At 42.2% G+C, this 23,814-nt stretch overlaps 1 protein-coding gene across 1 annotated transcript in view; it reads left to right on the top strand.

Annotated features, from left to right (window-relative positions):
- The first annotated feature begins 6,409 nt into the window (after nt 1-6,409).
- The window catches only part of FRK (fyn related Src family tyrosine kinase), a 182,354-nt gene continuing 164,949 nt past the window's right edge, over nt 6,410-23,814 (top strand). The window contains exon 1 of the mRNA XM_069726168.1: nt 6,410-7,114. Coding sequence (XP_069582269.1) covers nt 6,711-7,114 — 404 coding nt within the window. The 5' untranslated portion in view covers nt 6,410-6,710. The remainder of the gene's footprint in view (nt 7,115-23,814) is intronic.

Below are 23,814 nucleotides of genomic sequence, written 5' to 3'. Positions count from 1 at the left end.
CTGGTCAAAGTCCTATCGCACTGCATAGGCTCAGGTTTATGCTCAGATAATACCGCCAAATGGTGCACAGATTTACGCTCACGCAAGCGTCGACCGATCTGAATGGCCAAAGACATAGACTCATTCAGACCAGCAGGCATAGGAAATCCCACCATGACATCCTTAAGGGCTTCAGAGAGACCCTTTCTGAAGATTGCTGCCAAAGCACATTCATTCCATTGAGTGAGCACGGACCACTTTCTAAACTTCTGACAATAAATCTCTATCTCATCCTGGCCCTGACACAGAGCCAGCAAATTTTTCTCTGCCTGATCCACTGAATTAGGTTCATCGTACAGTAATCCGAGCGCCAGAAAAAACGCATCAATATTACATAATGCAGGATCTCCTGGCGCAAGGGAAAATGCCCAGTCTTGAGGGTCGCCACGTAATAAAGAAATAATGATCTTAACTTGTTGAACTGGGTCACCAGAGGAGCGAGGTTTCAACGCCAGAAACAGTTTGCAATTATTTTTGAAACTCAGAAATTTAGCTCTATCTCCAGAAAACAAATCAGGAATAGGAATTCTTGGTTCTAACATAGAATTCTGAGCCACAAAGTCTTGAATATTTTGTACTCTTGCAGTGAGAAGATCCACACATGAAGACAGACCTTTAATGTCCATCACCACACCTGTGTTCTGAACCACCCAAATGTCTAGGGGAAAAAAAAGGCAAAACACAGTGCAAAGAAAAAAAAATGGTCTCAGAACTTCTTTTTTCCCTCTATTGAGAAGCATAGTACTTTGGGCCTCCAGTACTGTTATGAATAGGTAATTCAGAACCACAATGGACCTTGAAGTTCAGAGCACACAAGTGACCTGACAATAACCAAAAAACATAGGACGAGCTCTGAGACGTGGGAACTCTGCTGACCGCAATCCCTAATCCTATCACACCACACTAGAGGTAGCCGTGGATTGCGCCTAACGCTCCCTATGCAACTCGGCACAGCTTGAGAAACTAGCTAGGCCTGAAGACAGAAAAATAAGCCTACCTTGCCTCAGAGAAATTCCCCAAAGGAAAAGGCAGCCCCCAACATATAATGACTGTGAGTAAGATGAAAACACAAACACAGAGATGAAATAGATTTAGCAAAGTGAGGCCCGACTTACTGAATAGACCGAGGATAGGAAAGATAGCTTTGCGGTCAACACAAAAACCTATAAACAACCACGCAGAGGGGCAAAAAGACCCTCCGCACCGACTAACGGTACGGAGGTGCTCCCTCTGCATCTCAGAGCTTCCAGCAAGCAAGAAAAACCAATAAAGCAAGCTGGACAGAAAATATAGCAACAAAAGTAACACAAGCAGAACTTAGCTTATGCTGAGCAGACAGGCCACAGGAACGATCCAGGAGGAAGCAAGACCAATACTAGAACATTGACTGGAGGCCAGGATCAAAGCACTAGGTGGAGTTAAATAGAGCAGCACCTAACGACTTAACCTCATGACCTGAGGAAGGAAACTCAGAAGCCGCAGTACCACTCGTGACCACAGGAGGGAGCTTGATCACAGAATTCACAACAGGCATGCACAAGAGTTTTGGTAGATTGTGGCCTGAGGAAGGAACGGATTCTGGCAATATTTTTGAGTTGGAGGCGACAGGAGGTGGCAAGAGTTTGGATGTGCCGTTTGAAGGACAGGGAAGAATCGAGAGTTACCCCGAGGCAGCGGATTTCAGGTGCGGGAGAGAGCGTGATGCTGTTTACCATAATAGATGGGTCAGGTAAGGGGGATACGTGAGATGGGGGAAAGATGATGAGTTCGGTTTTGTCTACATTGAGTTTTAGGAAGCGAGAGGTGAAGAAGGAGGATATGGTTGACAGACACTTCGGGATTCTGGACAGCAGAGAGGTGACATCTGGGCCAGAGAGGTAGATCTGAGTGTCGTCCGCGTACAGGTGGTACTGGAAGCCATGGGACTTTATGAGTTGTCCTAGGCCAAGAGTATAGATGGAAAAAAGTAGGGGCCCTAGGACAGAGCCCTGAGGGACTCCAACAGAGAGAGGGCGGGATGAGGAGGTGGTGTGGGAGTGGGAAACGCTAAATGTGCGGTCGGAAAGGTATGAAGCAATCCAGGACAGGGCAAGGTCTTTGATGCCAAGGGAAGAAAGAATCTGTAGCAGTAGGCAGTGATCGACTGTGTCGAAAGCAGAGGACAGGTCAAGAAGGAGGAATATATATATATATATTGTTCCTATAAATACATTTCTTTATCTAAATAAAAAAACAATAAACGTACACATATTTAGTAACGCTGCGTCTGTAACGACCCGACCTATAAAGCTGTCCCACTAGTTAACCCCTTCAGTGAACACCGTAAAAGAAAAAAAAGAGGCAAAAAACAACGCTTTATTATCATACCGCCAAACAAAACGTAGAATAACACGCAATCAAAAAGATGGATATAAATAAACATGGCACCACTGAAAATGTCATCTTGTCACGCAAAAAACGAGCCGCAATACAGCATCATCAAAGAAAAAAGAAAAAAGTTATAGTCCTCAGAATAAAGCGATGCAAAAATAATTATTTTTTCTATAAAATAGTTTTTATCGTATAAAAGCACCAAAATATAAAAAAAAATATAATTGAGGTATCGCTGTAATCGTACTGACCCGAAGAATAAAACTGCTTTATCCATTTTACCAAACGCGGAACGGTATAAATACCTCCCCCAAAAGAATTTCATGAAAAGCTGGTTTTTGGTCATTCTGCCTCACAAAAATCGGAATAAAAAGCGATCAAAAAATGTCACGTGCGCAAAAATGTTACCAATAGAAACGTCAACTTGTCCCGCAAAAAACAAAACCTCACATGACCCTGTGGACCCAAATATGGAACAATTATAGCTCTCAAAATGTGGTAACGCAAAAAATATTTTTGGCAATAAAAAGCGTCTTTCAGTGTGTGACAGCTGCCAATCATAAAAATCCGCTAAAAACCCGCTATTAAATCAAACCCCCCTTCATCACCCCCTTAGTTAGGGAAAAATTAAAAAAATGTATTTATTTCCATTTTCCAATTAGGGTTAGGGTTAGGGCAAAGGTTAGGGTTAGAGCTAGGGTTAGGGCTAGGGTTAGTGCTAGGGTTAGGGTTAGGTTTGGGGCTAGGGTTAAGGTTACAGTTAGGGTTGGGGCTAAAATTAGGGTTAGGGTTGGGGCTAAAGTTAGGGTTAGGGTTTGGATTACATTTACGGTTTGGAATAGGATTGGGATTAGGGCTAGGGTGTGTCAGGGTTAGGGGTGTGATTAGGGTTACCGTTGGGATTAGGGTTAGGGGTGTGTTTGGATTAGGGTTTCAGTTATAATTTGGGGGTTTCCACTGTTTAGGCACATCAGGGGCTCTCCAAACACGACATGGCGTCCGATCTCAATTCCAGCCAATTCTGCATTGAAAAAGTAAAACAGTGCTCCTTCCCTTCCGAGCTCTCCTGTGCGCCCAAACAGGGGTTTACCCCAACATATGGGGTATCAGCGTACTCAGGACACATTGGACAACAACTTTTGGGGTCCAATTTCTCCTGTTACCCTTGGGAAAATACAAAACTGAAGGCTAAAAAATAATTTTTGTGAAAAAAAAAGAATTTTTATTTGCACGGCTCTGCATTATAAACTGTAGTGAAACACTTGGGGGTTCAAAGCTCTCACAACACATCTAGATAAGTTCCTTGGGGGGTTTAGTTTCCAATATGGGGTCACTTGTGGGGGGTTTCTCCTGTTTAGGTACATTAGGGGCTCTGCAATTGCAATGTGATGCCTGCAGACCATTCCATCTAAGTCTGTATTCCAAATGGCACTCCTTCTCTTCTGAGCCCTCCCATGCGCCCAAACGGTGGTTCCCCCCCAACATATGGGGTATCAGCGTACTCAGGACAAATTAGACAACAACTTTTGGGTCCAATTTCTCCTGTTACCCTTGGGAAAATACAAAACTTGGGGCTACAAAATAATTTTTGTGGGAAAAAAAAGAATTTTCATTTTCATGGCTCAGCGTTATAAACTGTAGTGAAACACTTGGGGGTTCAAAGCTCTCACAACACATCTAGATGAGTTCCTTTAGGGGGTCTACTTTCCAAAATGATGCCACTTGTGGGGGGCTTCAATGTTTAGGCATATCAGTGGCTCTCTAAACGCAACATGACGTCCCATCTCAATTCCAGTCAATTTTGCATTGAAAAGTCAAATGGCGCTCCTTCCCTTCTGAGCTCTGCCATGCGCCCAAACAGTGGTTTACCCCCACATATGGGGTATCAGCGTACTCAGGACAAATTGTACAACAACGTTTGGGGTCCAATTTCTTCTCTTACCCTTGGGAAAATAAAAAATTGGGGTTGAAAAGATCATTGTGAAACAATATGATTTTTTATTTTTACGGCTCTGCATTATAAACTTCTGTGAAGCACTTGGTGGGTCAAAGTGCTTACCACACATCTAGATAAGTTCCTTAAGGGATCTACTTTCCAAAATGGTGTCACTTGTGGGGGGTTTCATTGTTTAGGCACATCAGGGGCTCTCCAAATGCAACATGGCGTCCCATCTCAATTCCAGTCAATTTTGCATTGAAAAGTCAAATGGCGCTCCTTCGCTTCCGAGCTCTGCCATGCGCCCAAACAGTGGTTTACCCTCACATATCATGTATCGGCATACTCAGGACAAATTGTACAACAACTCTTGGGGTCAATTTTCTCCTGTTACTCTTGGTAAAATAAAACAAATTGGAGCTGAAGTAAATTTTTTGTGAAAAAAAAGTTAAAGGTTAATTTTTATTTAAACATTCCAAAAATTCCTGTGAAACACTTGAAGGGTTAATAAACTTATTGAATGTGGTTTTGAGCACCTTGAGGGGTGCAGTTTTTAGAATGGTGTCACACTTGGGTATTTTCTATCATATAGACCCCTCAAAGTGACTTCAAATGAGATGTGGTCCCTAAAATAAATGGTGTTGTAAAAATGAGAAATTGCTGGTCAACTTTTAACCCTTATAACTCCCTAACAAAAAAAAATTTTGGTTCCAAAATTGTGCTGATGTAAAGTAGACATGTGGGAAATGTAACTTATTAAGTATTTTGTGTGACTTATCTCTGTGATTTAATTGCATAAAAATTCAAAGTTGGAAAATTGCGAAATTTTCAACATTTTCACCAAATTTCATTTTTTTTTCACAAATAAACGCAGGTAATATCTAAGAAATTTTACCACTATCATGAAGTACAATATGTCTCGAGAAAATAATGTCAGAATCACCGGGATCCGTTGAAGCGTTCCAGAGTTATAACCTCATAAATGGACAGTGGTCAGAATTGTAAAAATTGGCCCGGTCATTAACGTGCAAACCATCCTTGGAGGTAAAGGGGTTAAAGAAGTAATCTGGGCTAAAATAAAAATATGTAATCTTTCAGCAACAGTGGTATAAGGAACTATATCCATATAAGGCTGCCGTCACACTATCAGTATTTGGTCAGTATTTTAAACCAGTATTTGTAAGCCAAAACCAGGAGTGGAACAAATAGAGGAAAAGTATAATAGAAACATATGCGCAGCTCCTGGTTTTATCACCCACTCCTGGTTTTGGCTTACAAATACTGATGTAAAGTACTGACCAAATAATGCTAGTGTGACGGCAGCCTAAGAACTCGCATTTCAGGGACCAGTGCTCCCCATCCTATGAACCTCCTGCCGTTGCAAAGTAACAACTCCCATCATGTGTGCAGTGAAGGAGAAGAAAAAAAAACACATAGATTGAAGTCTGTGCATATTGATTGGCTTCCTCGATCCCAACTTTTGTATTGTGCATATCCTGCACTAACTTTATACATGTACTTTGATGAGGAAGTGTTCCATTATTATATGAATGGGCTGTTTTGGGCTTCCCTATAATTAGTTTATTATGGGGAGAAATGTGTGCAACTTTTAAATGTTTTTAAATGTATGTGTATTGTTATGTACTATCCAATAAAATCCCATTTGTATTTTTGCTACTTTGGTTGTGTGCAGATTTCAATCGATCTAGTTCTTTCTTCCCCTTTATAACCTACAATGACCTTACGACGTGGTTTACAGAACTCCTTTATACAAGTTGCCCATTTCCAGTGCCCATCCACTCTTTTCTCCTAAACTCTCATGATAAGTGTAAGTGTAACTACAACAGTGAAATCATCTGCTTATTTGTATGAATTACATGGCGAGGTATTCTTGAGTTCCTGGAAAAGCGCCTATAGCAATATGCTTACTACCTTACTCATCAGGTATCAGAAAGGTTACATTTTTTGCTGTACTCTTCCTGGTTAGACCTAGAACCAGGGAGTAAACTTTGCACCCTGGGCGGTGCTTCTAAAAAGAAACAAAACATTCCTTCACCAGGAAGTAAAGTGAAGAGATATTCCACAAACCAGTTTACCTGGATACAGCCTTCAACAAGGTGTGCTTTTCATTCAGTGAGAAATGCCGACAGATTCGGATGCCTCGTAGCTGGAAACGACTAGATGTTGAGATTTTTCCCTTTCCGTTGACTCCGATGCTGTGAATATTTGGACTTAATGGACTTATATAGAAAATATCAATTTGACAGAAACCAGAAGTTTGGATCAGGGTACGTATTCTCCTATAGGATGAGCAAGAACCTTATCTAAAACAACAAGGAATCAGCGCTGTTTTTCAACTGTGAATATGGGCAATTATTGCAGAAAACATTGTAGCTGTTGCTGTTGCTGTAGAGCCTCCGAAAGCAAGGAAAATGCTCGAAAAGAAAATTACAAAGTAAATGACATGGTTTTCGTGAATAAACATGTGGCGAACCCTGTGGAGAATCATGCGGTACACTTTGGTGGACCTCCAAATATCATTATCCATCCAAGAAAGGACAGCAGTGCCAAAGACGCCTATGTGGCTTTATTTGATTATGAGGCTCGCACAAGCGAGGAGCTGACATTTTATGCCGGAGACTACTTGCACATCTTAAATACTAGTCATGAGAGCTGGTGGAAAGCTAGAGCCTTGAAACCTCGAGGACAGGCAGAAGGATACGTCCCAGCAAACTACGTCGCTCCAGTCTCCAGTATTGAATCCAAACCGTAAGTCCACATTTTCTTATTTCATTGAAAAATTATTCATTTTAATTATTGGTATTTTGGTCAAGGAAGAACAGCGACATGTCATGTGCCATAGTATATGTTTCTATTACAAGCAAATAATATCACGTATTAAAGCAAACAATCTGAACTGCGGCATTATTTCAGAACGCTTCTAGGCACTATTATTTCTCTGAGATTATATGGCTCGCTGCATGTAACACTTAATTCTGTAGATTTTATAGAAAAGCAGGTAGTATAATAATCACTAACATTCTGGCTTTACCTGTGACATTTGTGGCTTTACCTATGGACTAGTGGCAAACTGCTGGCAAGACAATCTTAGTAAATATGATGCAAGCAGTTCATTTTTTCTCCAAATAATTCTCTCACATCATATCAGTTTCCATTTATTGCACAAAATCTTCTATATGTGAGGTTACAAAAGCAGGATTCTAATGAATTAATCAAAGCAAAAGTTCTCTTTTTATGCATTGCTTTCATAAAATTCACTGTTTATTGTCATCAATTTATATAGAAAATTAATTTGGGATCACAGTAGCAGGATCATCCTTTTCATGTACACACTCACATTCACATAGCAAATGTATGTAAAATGTTCCTGATCGTTTTGAGTTTTGACAAGTTGTAAATTGAGAGCGATTTCTCTTCCTATTTAGGGTATGTGCACACGCTGCGGATTGTTCTACGGATTTTTCCGGACTGATTTTGGTAAATCCGCAGGTAAACCGCACTGCAGATTTCCTGCGTAATTACCGTGGATTTACCGGGATTTTTTTAACGGATTTTGTGTGGATTCCACTTGCGGTTTTACATCTGCGGATTCCTATTATGGAGCAGGTGTAAACCGCTGCGGAATCCGCACAAAGAATTGACATGCTGCGGAATAAACAACGCTACGTTTCCGCGCATTTTTTCCGCAGCATGTGCACTGCGGATTTGGTTTTCCATAGGTTTACATGGTACTGTAAACTCAGGGATAACTGCTGCAAATCTGCAGCATCAAATCCGCTGCGGATGCGCAGCAAAATCCGCAACATGTGCACATACGCTTAATGTATAACCCAAAACCAGCAATACTGAAAAATCTAAACATACAACACGCTTGTGAGCACAAAACTTAGCCATATATGCACTTTCAAACATATCATTGTGAAACCAAGAACACAGAAGGCTCATTCAGGCGTCCGTGCCGATCGGTCCGAGCACAGACTGCTAATGCACAAACTGGTCGTGGCTCTCCCAAGCCGAGCGTGACGGCTTCATACATTTCTATGAGGTTGCCACGCTTGGGTCAGGAGACCCGTGGCCGGTCTGTGCATTGCGATCTGATATATCGGACCGAAATCCATGGATGTCTGCATGAGCCCTAACTCTGCTATGCAGGATATGAAGGCTATCAAATTAGTGCACAACCCCTTCAGATAACATTATAATTTTATAATAATTATGCAGGGTTTTTTTTCGATTGAGGTAAAAAATAAATTTGCCGTTTTTAAGCGTTGCTATAAGAAAACCCCGCATAATTGGCATTGCTGTTTTTTAAGTGGCCTGTACTGTAAAATTATAATGTTATCTAAAGGGGTTGTGAGTTATTGATATTGCAGATATTCTACAGCATTTCTGTACCAATTAGGTATATTAGGTTATTTGCATATTTTTATAGAGTGCATTTTTATCCTGTTTTTGACCCTTTTATAACTTTTTTGTATGTCAAGTTTTAAATAAAGATGTTTTGTTTTTGATACTTCCTGGTTTATAGCTTTCACAAAGCTTTATTGATACAGTCATGTGTTGATTGCAGCATTCAATAGAAACAGTCACTCCTTATATGTAGACGTGGGTGCTCAGCTGGATTGCAGCATTCTTAGTGCGTTTCTGCAGTAGAACGCACTAAAAACACATATGCGTCTCTGGGGAGTTTCTGCATCTAATGCACTTCTATTGGAAAATCTGCACATAAAAGTCCGTTTACATGTTGCGGATGCATGAAAAATGCACCACAGATCAGTTTATGCAGCCTAAAAGTGAAGCACATTGGGCACGAGATTTCTACAAATCCCATCCACTTTGCTGGAACTGTACGACACTGCATTTTTTCTGCAACATCAAAAACTCACAAAACATCTAATCGCACACAGATATGGTAAGAGGAAAAAAAAGGATGTGTAATTAAAATTTCACTTTCATTTCTATATTAATTTAATGGAATTCACATACATCCCATTAGGAATGTATATTGGATCACAGTTATAAAGCTGGATGTAATTATTACCGCTGTGATCCACTAGATTCCGATTATTTCTAGGTGTAGAAAAGCATTATGAATCAAATGGGATTCCTGACTATTGTCCCTTGTAAATTATTAGTCAGACTATTAAATTCCCATATGATATGTATATAGAGTCGCAGAACATTGAGCCCCGTATGAAACTTATCATCAGCCATATTCTTATAAAAGAAGCCTATAAATCTCTATTTATATTTATAAGCATTATTGCATAACACCAGCCAGTAGAAATAATTAAATTAAAATGGCTGGTAGGATGCTTATCAAATGCTCGTCAGTGAGTGCAAGCAAACCATCGGATTGCACTCCACTCGGATGACATCTGAGTTCAGTTTAATTTCTTCCGACTGACACAATTGAGAAGATGGAGAATTTATCCATCTTCTCCTCATCCAAGAGAATCTGATCAGAGTGTGATTTGCATAACCAACTTATTCGCTCACATGTCCTAACAAGCAGCAGCCTATTAGGCTCTGCTTCCGGCAGAGGAGTGACAGCATTTTCCCTCTGTCAACCTCTTTTAGATACTATGGTCATCTAAGGGGTTACACAGCACATAGCTGCAATCTCTCCCTTATATAACAGTTGCTCCCGGTGCGGGTGACACGGGTGCAATCCCAGAGCCATGTAGGTACGGTGCGGCACAGGCTTTAACTATTAAAAAACTCATAGCCTACATACGCTCCAATCTTTGCCACTGTTTGTACATGGAGTACCTTGTTTTTAACTTCAATACATTAATTCAACTTGTTAGAAAGTTCTGTTGCATATCTAATTCATATCATATATATTTTTTCATATTAAATACATTTTATTGAACGGGTTTACTAGTTTATTGGTTTTAACCCATTGTCTCACCCTTCCTCATCTTCCAACCCTTTTTTCCAGGTAGCACATAGTCCAATTCCAGTTTACTTATTATGTTTAAAGAAAAGTTTTTAGCAAAAGGTAAAAAAATGTATACTAGTAATATCTATGAAGTACTCTCATTTTCCTAATGGGACTTTGCATTTTTCGGAGAGGGTTTTAGCTACAGTCTAGCCTATATACTCCTAATGAGAAATTAGCAGTTAATGTTCATATCAACATAATCATAGGCACTGGGATTTTCAACTGGAATAGAACCTGAAGGTCAGTCATCCCCACCTTCAGTCATTCTCTACTTTTCAATATGGTGTCTTATCTGGCTCAGGCAAAGTTCACACAATGGTATTTTTGGCTCAAGTGCTTGCCATGAAAAAAACTCACAACACTCAAATCAATATTATTCAACTGTGCTGTTCAGATGTTCAGTTTTTTCTAAGACCGAATCTGCACGGGAAAATTAAAATCACAGTATGCACTCATTTCTTCTGTATGTTTCATAAGACTCTACTTTTCAAGTCTGTGGTTGTGCAAAAAAAAAGAAAAAAGGGATCCCATATGGAACATCCCTATGGTATACAATTTCTTTGGATATATTTCAAATCTTTAACATAGGAATCTGTATTTGGTCTTGTAAATTTTAATAGCCGCTGATTTATAAAAACGGACTTCCCTTGGATGGAAAATGGATGAATATTGAGATGAAAATTACCCATTTTTTTTTTAAGTAGGATAATTTTTAGACGTTTGTGTGAACCTAGCCATAAGGTACCTTCACACTGAACAATTTAAGAACGACATCGCTAGCGATCCGTGACGTTGCAGCGTCCTGGATAGCGATATTGTTGTGTTTGACACGCAGCAGCGATCTGGATCCTGCTGTGACATCGTTGGTCGGATCAGAAAGGCCAGAACTTTATTTCGTCGCTGGATCTCCCGCAGACATCGCTGAATCGGCGTGTGTGACGCCGATACAGCGATGTCTTCACTGGTAACCAGGGTAAACATCGGGTTACTAAGCGCAGGGCCGCGCTTAGTAACACGATGTTTACCCTGGTTACCAGTGTAAATGTAAAAAAAAACAAACACTACATACTTACATTCCGGTGTCTGTCCCCCGGCGCTCTGCTTCCCTGCACTGTCAGCGCCGGCCGGCCGTAAAGCACAGCGGTGACGTCACCGCTCTGCTTTACGGCCGGCCGGTGCTCAGTCAGTGCAGGAAGCAGAGCGCCGGGGGACAGACACCGGAATGAAAGTATGTAGTTTTTGGTTTTTTTACATTTACACTGGTAACCAGGGTAAACATCGGGTTACTAAGCGCGGCCCTGCGCTTAGTAACCCGATGTTTACCCTGGTTACCAGGGGACTTTGCATAGTTGGTCGCTGGAGAGCTGTCTGTGTGACAGCTCTCCAGCGACCACACAGTGACGCTGCAGCGATCGGCATCGTTGTCTAGATCGCTGCAGCGTCGCTAAATGTGACGGTACCTTTAGATTAAGGGTTTTTTCAGATGTACGTGATCATCGGTCCAATCTTAGATTGAAATGCATGGATTGGCCTTGCATTGCCTACATTGTGGCCAGCTGTCAGTCTGGGCTGGGGACGCGGTTACAGCAGCTGCTATGTATACTCAGAGCGGTGACTGAATCGGCGCCCCCTCGCACCTATGACTGAATGCCGGTGGGGAGAATAAAGATAATTTTCTCCCTACTGCATTCAGCTGCGTGCAGGCATTGGGCAGCATCATAATGCTGTTAACCTGCAGATTAACTGCATAATAGGCAGTTTAACAGTGTTATTTCTCATGACAGGTTCCCTTTAAAGTTAGACCAAGCACCTTAATTTCTCCATGAAAGAACTGCTACTACTGCGCCATAGTAAGCTTTCCATATATTCTAAAATATATAGTTTCCAACCTTTGTTGAGTCATAGATATTCTTCATTGTTCTCTTTTCCACTGTGGTTCTGCTCTAAGGTGATTCTCCTTCATGACTGCATGGAACAACATGTCTTGTGGGTAGTCAATCTAACCTCTTTTTCTCCTCTATCAGGTAACATCGGCGGCTTATCTACAGCATTACAGAATGCTGTAGATAAGCCCCTGATGACGGTGAGCTTACCTCACCATCAATTTTGGGGGTGACAGGTTCCCTTTAAAAAAAATACAGCATATCCTGCACCCTAGAGGAAGACTTGTCACACACCATCATGGACCACATGTCATGAGTGTGTCACGCCAACTTGGGATATATGGGGATATAAGATCACTGCATATTGTGAATCGCAGATCTTCTATTTAGCCTGTGTGTTTGAATCTCATATTAAGTGAATTGGGTTTCCTTTGATGCTGAAGAAGTTAATGACCCTTTCTATGCTGGTCAGAAACATGCAGCTCCATTTCAGGTGCTTCTGATCTGGTTGTTAACTTTCCTATAAAACTTGGTCAGACACTCTCCACCTTGCCAGTAAAAGCTCTGCTTCCTTGCTCTTAGGAGACGCTGTGCTGATTAGGAGTTTGTTGTTGCTATTGGAGATTCTTCATCCTGTGCTGTGTGCTTAAGCTAAGCGTTTTGGAGAGAAGTTGTTGTAGAGGTGTTCTGTTGAACATGTGTGTTTATCTCTTGGTCCCTGTTTCCTGTTTAGTTTATTCCTCCCTGTTCCTAGTCTCCTTCCTATTGTTGGTTGATGCTTTTGTATGATAGAGAGTTTCTGTTATCCCTCTTTTGTCTTGTGTGGCTTGTTCACATTACTTTTGTGTCCCAGGCTCCATGGTGTGAGGGAGGGGACAGACCAGGGATTAACAGAAGCATAGTGAGGTTGGAGACTTGGGCCTCTCTACCATCAAGAGTACCCCAGGGACAGGAATAGGTAGGGTCCCAGTTCCAGGGACAGGGTGAGGCCCCCCTCCCCTACCTAACATCATCACAGTGTTACACCACAGTTAAATATGATTATGGGGTGGAACAGGATGGAAGGTTTTATTTAAACCAAATCTTAATATATGATTGTCTTTTTTATTTATATATTTACATTATGATAACACAATGGCCTGTTATTTTTGTTCTCTGTAATAATATACAGTATCTAGGTACATCTGTCTATTTCTAGCTTTGCAGTTAGACTAAACTTGCGTTGCACCCAGAAGTCAGATTATTGCCTGCATAATCTTTATAGTGCTCTTATAATTTGCATAAACTGTTTGGCAATCCGGGTCCTAAATGAATCTGTTTACTACATGTAATAAAAATATACACATAAGAGCTTTATATGTGATGAATTTTTTACAGTGATATAAAACATCTAAAGAGAGCTGAAGTTATATTCTTTTATCCTAATATATCTTTATGCTGCATGATAAATTTGAACGATAAATGGGAGATTTGCTCCCATGACTTCATAATCTTTCCATTCATATATTAATAATACTTCAAGTAACCCATTGAAGCTTGCTAAGGCAGAATAATTATTTGTGTCTTTAATTTAAACAGCTGAAAACTAGACCTGGCAGAAGACGCTCCAAATCTGTCATAATGATTCCCGCTGCCTAATCGATGTGATGCATCCTGATAGGCATGATAGATACTTTTCTTTTCTCCACCCCATGGCTGGTTTATTTATAACACTAATGCATGCCAACATTGTTCTGCAGTCATTAATAATTTGGGCATACTTTAGCGCTCGATTTAGCCACACCCCATCTTCTAGATACGTTCGAATGTTGTCTAGTAAGTCACAAAAAGTATCTAAAACACGTTAACAAATCTGGCACACACTACAAACTCATATGCTAAACTCATCGCATATTTGCCATAGCTCTCCATTAGTGATGAGCGAGCATGCTGAAGTAGTAATAGAGTATTTTCGGCATGGTCTAATACCTGTAGAATGTAAGCCCACAAGGGCAGGGTCCTCGCCCCTCTGTATCAGTCTGTCATTGTTAGTTTGTTTACTGTAAGTGATATCTGTATTTTGATGTGACCCCTTCTCATGTAAAGCACCATGGAATTAATGGTGCTATATAAATAAATAAATAAATAAATAATAATAATAATAATAATACTATGTTCGAGTCCCCGCTGCTGCATGTCTCGCGGCTGTTTGTTAGACAATCCCTGCATGTGTTGTGTTTGTCAAACAGCTGTGAGACATGCAGCAACGGTGACTTGAACATATTAATCGAGCATGCTGAATATACTCTAATAGCTCTCAAGCATAAGGTAAGGTGAGGTAACACCTTATCTGAGCATGCTCGCTCATAAAAACTCTCCATTTTTACTTCCCTGGTCAAAAAATAAATTACTGTAAGGGAATACCAAGCTAGAAATTAATTTGGGAATCAACAAACTCTCTTGGTAATGTTGATAAACGAAAGAAAGTAGAGATGTATTCTGGGATTTACAAATCAAGTTAACTATATGAGTATGCAGCATAGATAACCCTTTTCCGACATCGGCATTAAATGTACGCAGATATCGGACTCCCTCGCTTTGATGTGGGCTCTGTCGCTGAGTCCACATCTTTTCCAGCATATGCCAGCTGTTTTGAACAGATGACATGTGTCTCTAACAGCTTAGGGTGGAATTGATATCAACCCGCGGCTGTTAACTAGTTAAATGCTGCTGTAAAACTCTGACAGCGGCATTTAATGCGCGCTTCTGGCAAAATTGTCGGAAATCTCGCCCATCGGTGACCGCAGGTCACCGATGAGTTGGCATGACAACAAGAGATCTCCTACAGACCTATATAGTTGTCACTGCCAGATTGCTCTGAGCGCCAACCACTGTATGCAGCAGAGCCGATTGGGTTATGGCAGCTTCTAGTCTCCCATGAAGACTATTGAAGCATGCCAAAAGTAAACAAAAAAAGGTTTTTACAAATACTAAAAAAAATATAGAAGTTCAAATCACCCCCCTTTGGACCCATTCAAAATAAATCAATAAAAAAACAAACATATACATATTTGGCATCACCACATCAATCTATCAATATAAAAAAATTAACCTGATCGATAAACTGCATAACGAGAAAAAAAGTAAAAACTCCAGAATTAAGGTTTTTTGTTCGCCACAGCATTGCATTAAAATGCAAAAACGGGCGATGAAAAGATCGTATCTGCACAAAAATGGTATCATTAAAAAGTCAGCTCGGCACGCAAAAAACAAGCCCTCACCCAACCCGAGATCAAGAAAAATGGAGACGCTACGAGTATCGGAAAATGGCTCAATTGTTTTTCAACAGACTTTGGAATTTCTTTTACCACTTAAATAAAAAACAACCTAGACATGTTTGGTGTCTATGATCTTGTAATGACCTGGAAAATCATAATGGTAGGTCAGTTTTAGCATTTAGTGAACATGGTAAAATGAAAAAGCAACTGTGGGATTGCAATTTCACAGCACTTGGAATTATTTTTCCCATTTTCGAGTACACGACATTGGAAAACCATTGGAATTGTTCAAAATTACAACTCTTCCCGCAAAAAACAAGCCCTCACATGGCCATATTGAAGGAAAAATAAAAAAGTTATGGCTCTGTGAAAAATGGGAGCAAAAAATGATAATGCAAAACTAAAAATTACTCTGGTTGTTAAGGGGTTAAAGAAGCTATCCAATTAAGTTTTTTATTCTTTAAATATGTTTCTGTAATGTAGTGTGAGTGTATTATATACTTACCCACTGCTGCTCTCTCCGGTATCCTGCGCCGTTCTGCTCCTCTTCTCAGACTAGCCCGCTCACTCCATGCTCTGTGTTTGACTTTACAATGTAAGCTTATAGAGTGCCATAAAGATGCTCCATAATAATAATAATCTTTATTTATATAGCGCCAACATATTCCGCAGCGCTTTACAGTTTAAGGCCGGTGTCACACTAGCGAGTTTTACGGACGTATGAGCGCATAAAATACGTCCATAAAGCACGCCTTACAAACGTCCCAATTATTCTCTATGCCCCTGCTCCTATCTGCCGTATTTTACTGATCAGTATTATACGGCTTTCTACGGCCGTAGAAAATCGCAGCATGCTGCGTTTGTCACCGTATTGCGCAAAAAAAAACGCTAATGAAAGTCTATGGAAGCCCCAAAAATACGGATTACACACGGACCAGCAGTGTGACTTGCGAGAAATACGCAGCGGTGTTAGAGAGAAAAGCCGGCAATTCAGTGCGGTGTACAGTAAAATCACACTGACAGCTTACATTAGAATAGGTAGAATAAATGTGTACACATAGAATAGGTATATATATATATATATATATGTCAGTGAAGACACCCAGCAGAGGGCGCCCTCATATGATCTCGAGCCTGGAAGCTTTCTAGGAAAGTTCCCACGCTCCAGGAACAGCCAGCAGAGGGCACCTCCCGCAAATGAAGGTAAATATAGGTCATTGACCAACTTTACCTTCATTCCCTGGGGTTTTGCAGCCAGGAGCAGCGCTGCATTAGCAGAGCTCATGGCTGCAAAATATTTTAACCCCTTCAGATGGATTTACATCGTGGGACGTTACAGATCTTCGGAAGGTATGTATATTGTTGGTTTATTATTTTTTATTTGTTACAGAGCGAGGGTCTTCAGAAGGATTGAGCGAAGAATAAATTATTACAACAACCTTTGTTTTTATTTCATTAAAATAATTTTTAATAATGTGTTTGTGTTTTTTTAACCCTTTACTAGTATTGGATTAATAATGGATAGGTGTCATAATTGACGCCTCTCCATTATTAATCTGGCTTAATGTCACCTTACAATAGCAAGGTGACATTAACCCTTCATTACCCCATATCCCACCGTTACACGGGAATGGTAAGAGAGTGGCCAAGTGCCAGAATAGGCGCATCTTCCAGATGTGCCTTTTCTGGGGTGGCTGGGGGCAGGTGTTTTTAGCCAGGGGGGGGGGCAATAACCATGGACCCTCCCCAGGCTATTAATATCTGCCCTCAGTCACTGGCTTTACTACTCTGGCATAGAAAATTGCGCGGGAACCCACACCAATTTTTTCCGCCATTTAACCCTTTAATTTAATAGCTAGAACGGCCAAATTTTGCATGTACACACTACTAACATTAGTAGTGTGGAATATGCAAAAAAAATGGGGATATGAGATGGTTTACTGTATGTAAACCATGTCTCATATCATGTCGGGTTTAGGGAGGAGATAGCAAAAGCCGGTAATTTAATTACCGGCTTTAAAGCTATCTAGCGCTGTATGAAGTAATAATATACAGTATATACATATATGTGTCTACTGACATATATATATATATACAGTGGGGCAAAAAAGTATTTAGTCAGTCAGCAATAGTGCAAGTTCCACCACTTAAAAAGATGAGAGGCGTCTGTAATTTACATCATGGGTAGACCTCAACTATGGGAGACAAACTGAGAAAAAAAAATCCAGAAAATCACATTGTCTGTTTTTTTAACATTTTATTTGCATATTATGGTGGAAAATAAGTATTTGGTCAGAAACAAACAATCAAGATTTCTGGCTCTCACAGACCTGTAACTTCTTCTTTAAGAGTCTCCTCTTTCCTCCACTCATTACCTGTAGTAATGGCACCTGTTTAAACTTGTTATCAGTATAAAAAGACACCTGTGCACACCCTCAAACAGTCTGACTCCAAACTCCACTATGGTGAAGACCAAAGAGCTGTCAAAGGACACCAGAAACAATATTGTAGCCCTGCACCAGGCTGGGAAGACTGAATCTGCAATAGCCAACCAGCTTGGAGTGAAGAAATCAACAGTGGGAGCAATAATTAGAAAATGGAAGACATACAAGACCACTGATAATCTCCCTCGATCTGGGGCTCCACGCAAAATCCCACCCCGTGGGGTCAGAATGATCACAAGAACGGTGAGCAAAAATCTCAGAACCACGCGGGGGGACCTAGTGAATGAACTGCAGAGAGCTGGGACCAATGTAACAAGGCCTACCATAAATAACACACTACGCCACCATGGACTCAGATCCTGCAGTGCCAGACGTGTCCCACTGCTTAAGCCAGTACATGTCCGGGCCCGTCTGAAGTTTGCTAGAGAGCATTTGGATGATCCAGAGGAGTTTTGGGAGAATGTCCTATGGTCTGATGAAACCAAACTGGAACTGTTTGGTAGAAACACAACTTGTCGTGTTTGGAGGAAAAAGAATACTGAGTTGCATCCATCAAACACCATACCTACTGAAAAGCATGGTGGTGGAAACATTATGCTTTGGGGATGTTTCTCTGCAAAGGAGCCAGGACGACTGATCCGGGTACATGAAAGAATGAATGGGGCCATGTATCGTGAGATTTTGAGTGCAAACCTCCTTCCATCAGCAAGGGCATTGAAGATGAAACGTGGCTGGGTCTTTCAACATGACAATGATCCAAAGCACACCGCCAGGGCAACGAAGGAGTGGCTTCGTAAAAAGCATTTCAAGGTCCTGGAGTGGCCTAGCCAGTCTCCAGATCTCAACCCTATAGAAAACCTTTGGAGGGAGTTGAAAGTCCGTGTTGCCAAGCGAAAAGCCAAAAACATCACTGCTCTAGAGGAGATCTGCATGGAGGAATGGGCCAACATACCAACAACAGTGTGTGGCAACCTTGTGAAGACTTACAGAAAACGTTTGACCTCTGTCATTGCCAACAAAGGATATATTACAAAGTATTGAGATGAAATTTTGTTTCTGACCAAATACTTATTTTCCACCATAATATGCAAATAAAATGTTAAAAAAAACAGACAATGTGATTTTCTGGATTTTTTTTTCTCAGTTTGTCTCCCATAGTTGAGGTCTACCTATGATGTAAATTACAGACGCCTCTCATCTTTTTAAGTGGTGGAACTTGCACTATTGCTGACTGACTAAATACTTTTTTGCCCCACTGTATATATATATATATATAGACAGTATATATGTTTTTTGTTTTTTTTTTACACATGGATCCCTTGTATAGCCGTATGTCGGTTTTGCAAGCCTGCGAGAAAAACACGCAGTACGGATGCCATGCGCAAAAAACGCTGAAACACCCTACCTACGGAGGAGCTACGGACCACTATTTTGGGGACTTTTCAGCAAATTACGGCCGTAATATATGGACCGTATTGTCTTACGCTGAGTGTGACTCCAGCCTAACAGTTTCAAACACAACAGTCATAGGTAACAATGTTAACAATACAATAATAAAGCAAAATAAGACAAAATAAGACGACCCTGCTCGTGAGAGCTTACAATCTACAATGAGGTGGGGGACATACAAAGTACAGGTGTGTATTTACAATGATGTATTTACAATGATGGTCCAGCCATCTTCAGGGGGTGGGGGGTAGATGGAGATAGTGAATGGGCTACACACACACAAACATAAAATGAGTTTGATTAGTGAACATGATAGGCCGCTCTGAACAAATGTGTTTTGAGCAAGTGCCTAAAACTATGCAAATTGTGGATGGTCCTAATATCTTGGGGTAGAGCATTCCAGAGGATTGGTGCAGCACGGGAGAAGTCTTGTAGTCGGGAGTGGGAGGTACGGATTAGTGCAGAGTTCTATCATATATATATGATTGTCTAAGGGGGACTTCCGTCTGTCTTTCTGTCTGTCGGCAACTTCCGTCACGGAAATCCCATGGCAGTCATGACAGGCAGCTAGCGAGACCAATCAGCGATGGGCACAGTCTGATTAGTCCCTCCCTACTCCCCTGCAGTCAGTGCTCGCTCCATACTCCCCTCCAGTCAGCGCTCACACAGGGTTAATGCCCTCGGTAACGGGCTGCGGGTACCGCACTCCATAACCGCTGCTATTAACCCTGTGTGACCAAGTTTTTACTATTGATGCTGCCTATGCAGCATCAATAGTAAAAAGATCTAATGTTAACCCCTTCCCGACCCATGACGCCACGTAGGCGTCATGAAAGTCGGTGCCAATCCGACCCATGACGCCTATGTGGCGTCATGGAAAGATCGCGTCCCTGCAGATCCGGTAAAAGGGTTAACTCCCATTTCACCCGATCTGCAGGGACAGTGGTAGTTTAGCCCAGGGGGGGGTGGCTTCACCCCCTCGTGGCTACGATCGCTCTGATTGGCTGTTGAAAGTGAAACTGCCAATCAGAGCGATTTGTAATATTTCACCTATTATAACGGGTGAAATATTACAATCCAGCCATGGCCGATGCTGCAATATCATCGGCCATGGCTGGAAATATTAATGTGCCCCCACCCCACCCCACCGATCGCCCCCCCAGCCCACCGATCTGGCCGGTACACTGCTCCGGCTCCCCTCCGTCCAGTGCTCCGCTCCCCCCGTGCTCTTGTCCGCTCCCCCCGTGCTCCAATCACCCCCCCTGCACTCAGATCCACACCCCGTGCTCCGTTCCAGCCCCCGTGCTCCGTTACAGCTCCCCCGTGCTCCGTTCCACGCCCCCCGTGCTCCGTTCCACGCCTGCCGCACTCCGATTCCCCCCCCGTGCTCCGATCCCCCCCCGTGGTCCCCCCCCACCCTATCATACTTACCGATCCTGCCGGGGTCCCGTCCGTCTTCTCCCTGGGCGCCGCCATCTTCCAAAATGGCGGGCGCATGCGCAGTGCGCCCGCCGAATCTGCCAGCCGGCAGATTCGTTCCAAAGTGCATTTTGATCGCTGAGATATAATCTATCTCAGTGATCAAAATAAAAAAATAATAAATGAACCCCCCCCCCTTTGTCGCCCCCATAGGTAGGGACAATAAAAAAATAAAGAAATTTTTTTTTTCCACTAATGTTAGAATAGGGTTAGGGTTAGGGTTAGGGGTAGGGTTAGGGGTAGGGGTAGGGTTAGGGGTAGGGTTAGGGCTAGGGTTAGGGGTAGGGTTAGGGGTAGGGTTAGGGTTAGGGCTAGGGTTAGGGGTAGGGTTAGGAGTAGGGTTAGGGTTAGGGCTAGGGTTAGGGTTTCGGTATGTGCACACGTATTCTGGTCCTCTGCGGATTTTTCCGCTGCGGATTTGATAAATCCACAGTGCTAAACCGCTGCGGATTTATGGCGGATTTACCGCGTTTTTTTCTGCGCATTTCACTGCGGTTTTACAATTGCGATTTTCTATTGGAGCAGTTGTAAAACTGCTGCGGAATCCGCACAAAGAAGTGGCATGCTGCGGAATGTAAACCGCTGCGTTTCCGTGCAGTTTTTCCGCAGCATGTGTACAGCGATTTTTGTTTCCCGTAGGTTTACATTGAACTGTAAACTCATGGGAAACTGCTGCGGATCCGCAGCGTTTTCCGCAGCGTGTGCACATACCTTTAGAATTAGGCTATGTGCACACGGTGCGGATTTGGCTGCGGATTGGCCGCTGCGGATTCACAGCAGTGTTCCATCAGGTTTACAGTACCATGTAAACATATGAAAAACCAAATCCGCTGTGCCCATGGTGCGGAAAATACCACGCGGAAACGCTGCGTTGTATTTTCCGCAGCATGTCAATTCTTTGTGCGGATTTCGCAGCGTTTTACACCTGTTCCTCAATAGGAATCCGCAGGTGAAATCCGCACAAAAAACACTGGAAATCCGCGGTAAATCCGCAGGTAAAACGCAGTGCCTTTTACCCGCGGATTTTTCAAAAATGGTGCGGAAATATCTCACACGAATCCGCAACGTGGGCACATAGCCTTCGGGTTAGGGTTGGAATTAGGGTTGTGGTTAGGGTTGTGATTAGGGTTAGGGGTGTGTTGTGATTAGGGTTATGGCTACAGTTGGGATTAGGGTTATGGGTGTGGGGGGGTTAGTGTTGGAGTTAGAATTGAGGGGTTACCACTGTTTAGGCACATCAGGGGTCTCCAAACGCAACATGGCACCACCATTGATTCCAGCCAATCTCGTATACAAAAAGTCAAATGGTGCTCCCTCACTTCCGAGCCCCGACGTGTGCCCAAACAGTGGTTTACCCCCACATATGGGGTATCAGCATACTCAGGACAAACTGCGCAACAATTACTGGCGTCCAATTTCTCCTGTTACCCTTGTGAATCTAAAAAAATGCTTGCTAAAACATCATTTTTGAGGAAAGAAAAATTATTTTTTATTTTCACGGCTCTGCGTTGTAAACGTCTGTGAAGCACTTGGGGGATCAAAGTGCTCACCACATATCTAGATAAGTTCCTTGGGGGGTCTAGTTTCTAAAATGGGGTCACTTGTGGGGGGTTTCTACTGTTTAGGCACACCAGGGGCTCTGCAAACGCAATGTGATGCCCGCAGACCATTCCATCAAAGTCTGCATTTCAAAAGTCACTACTTCCCTTCTGAGCCCCGACGTGTGCCCAAACAGTGGTTTACCCCCACATATGGGGTATCAGCGTACTCAGGAGAAACTGCACAACAACTTTTGGAGTCCAATTTCTCCTGTAACCCTTGGGAAAATAAAAAATTCTGGGCTAAATAATTATTTTTGAGGAAAGAAAACGTATTTATTATTTTCACGGCTCTGCATTATAAACTTCTGTGAAGCACTTGGGGGTTCAAAGTGCTCACCACACATCTAGATAAGTTCCTTTCGGGGTCTAGTTTCCAAAATGGGGTCACTTGTGGGGGTTTTCTACTGTTTAGGCACATCAGGGGCTCTGCAAACGCAACGTGACGCCCGCAGAGCATTCCATCAAAGTCTGCATTTCAAAACGTCACTACTTCAATTCCGAGCCCCGGCATGTGCCCAAACAGTAGTTTACCCCCACATATGGGGTATCACCGTACTCAGGAGAAACTGGAACACAAATATAGGGGTCAAATTTCTCCTGTTACCCTTGGGAAAATTAAAAAATTCTGGGCTAAATAATTATTTTTGAGGAAAGAAAACGTATTTATTATTTTCACGGCTCTGCATTATAAACTTCTATGAAGCACTTGGGGGTTCAAAGTGCTCACCACACATCTAGATAAGTTCCTTTCGGGGTCTAGTTTCCAAAATGGGGTCACTTGTGGGGGGTTTCTACTGTTAAGCCACATCAGGGGCTCTGCAAACGCAACGTGACACCCACAGAGCATTCCATCACAGTCTGCATTTCAAAACGTCACTACTTCACTTCCGAGCCTCGGCATGTGCCCAAACAGTGGTTTACCCCCACATATGGGGTATCAGCGTACTCAGGAGAAACTGCACAACAACTTTTGGGGTCCAATTTCTCCTGTAACCCTTGGGAAAATAAAAAATTCTGGGCTAAATAATTATTTTTGAGGAAAGAAAACGTATTTATTATTTTCACGGCTCTGCATTATAAACTTCTATGAAGCACTTGGGGGTTCAAAGTGCTCACCACACATCTAGATAAGTTCCTTTGGGGTCTAGTTTCCAAAATGGGGTCACTTGTGGGGGGTTTCTACTGTTTAGCCACATCAGGGGCTCTGCAAACGCAACGTGACGCCCACAGAGCATTCCATCAAAGTCTGCATTTCAAAACGTCATTACTTCACTTCCGAGCCCCGGCATGTGCCCAAACAGTGATTTACTCCCACATATGGGGTATCAGCGTACTCAGGAGAAACTGGACAACAACTTTTGGGGTCAAATTTCTCCTGTTACCCTTGG

Source organism: Ranitomeya imitator, chromosome 5 (assembly GCF_032444005.1).
Source record: "Ranitomeya imitator isolate aRanImi1 chromosome 5, aRanImi1.pri, whole genome shotgun sequence".
NCBI classification, from domain to species: domain Eukaryota; kingdom Metazoa; phylum Chordata; class Amphibia; order Anura; family Dendrobatidae; genus Ranitomeya; species Ranitomeya imitator.
The sequence above is the reverse complement of the archived record's forward strand: the minus strand, read 5'-3'. Positions and strand labels throughout refer to the sequence as shown.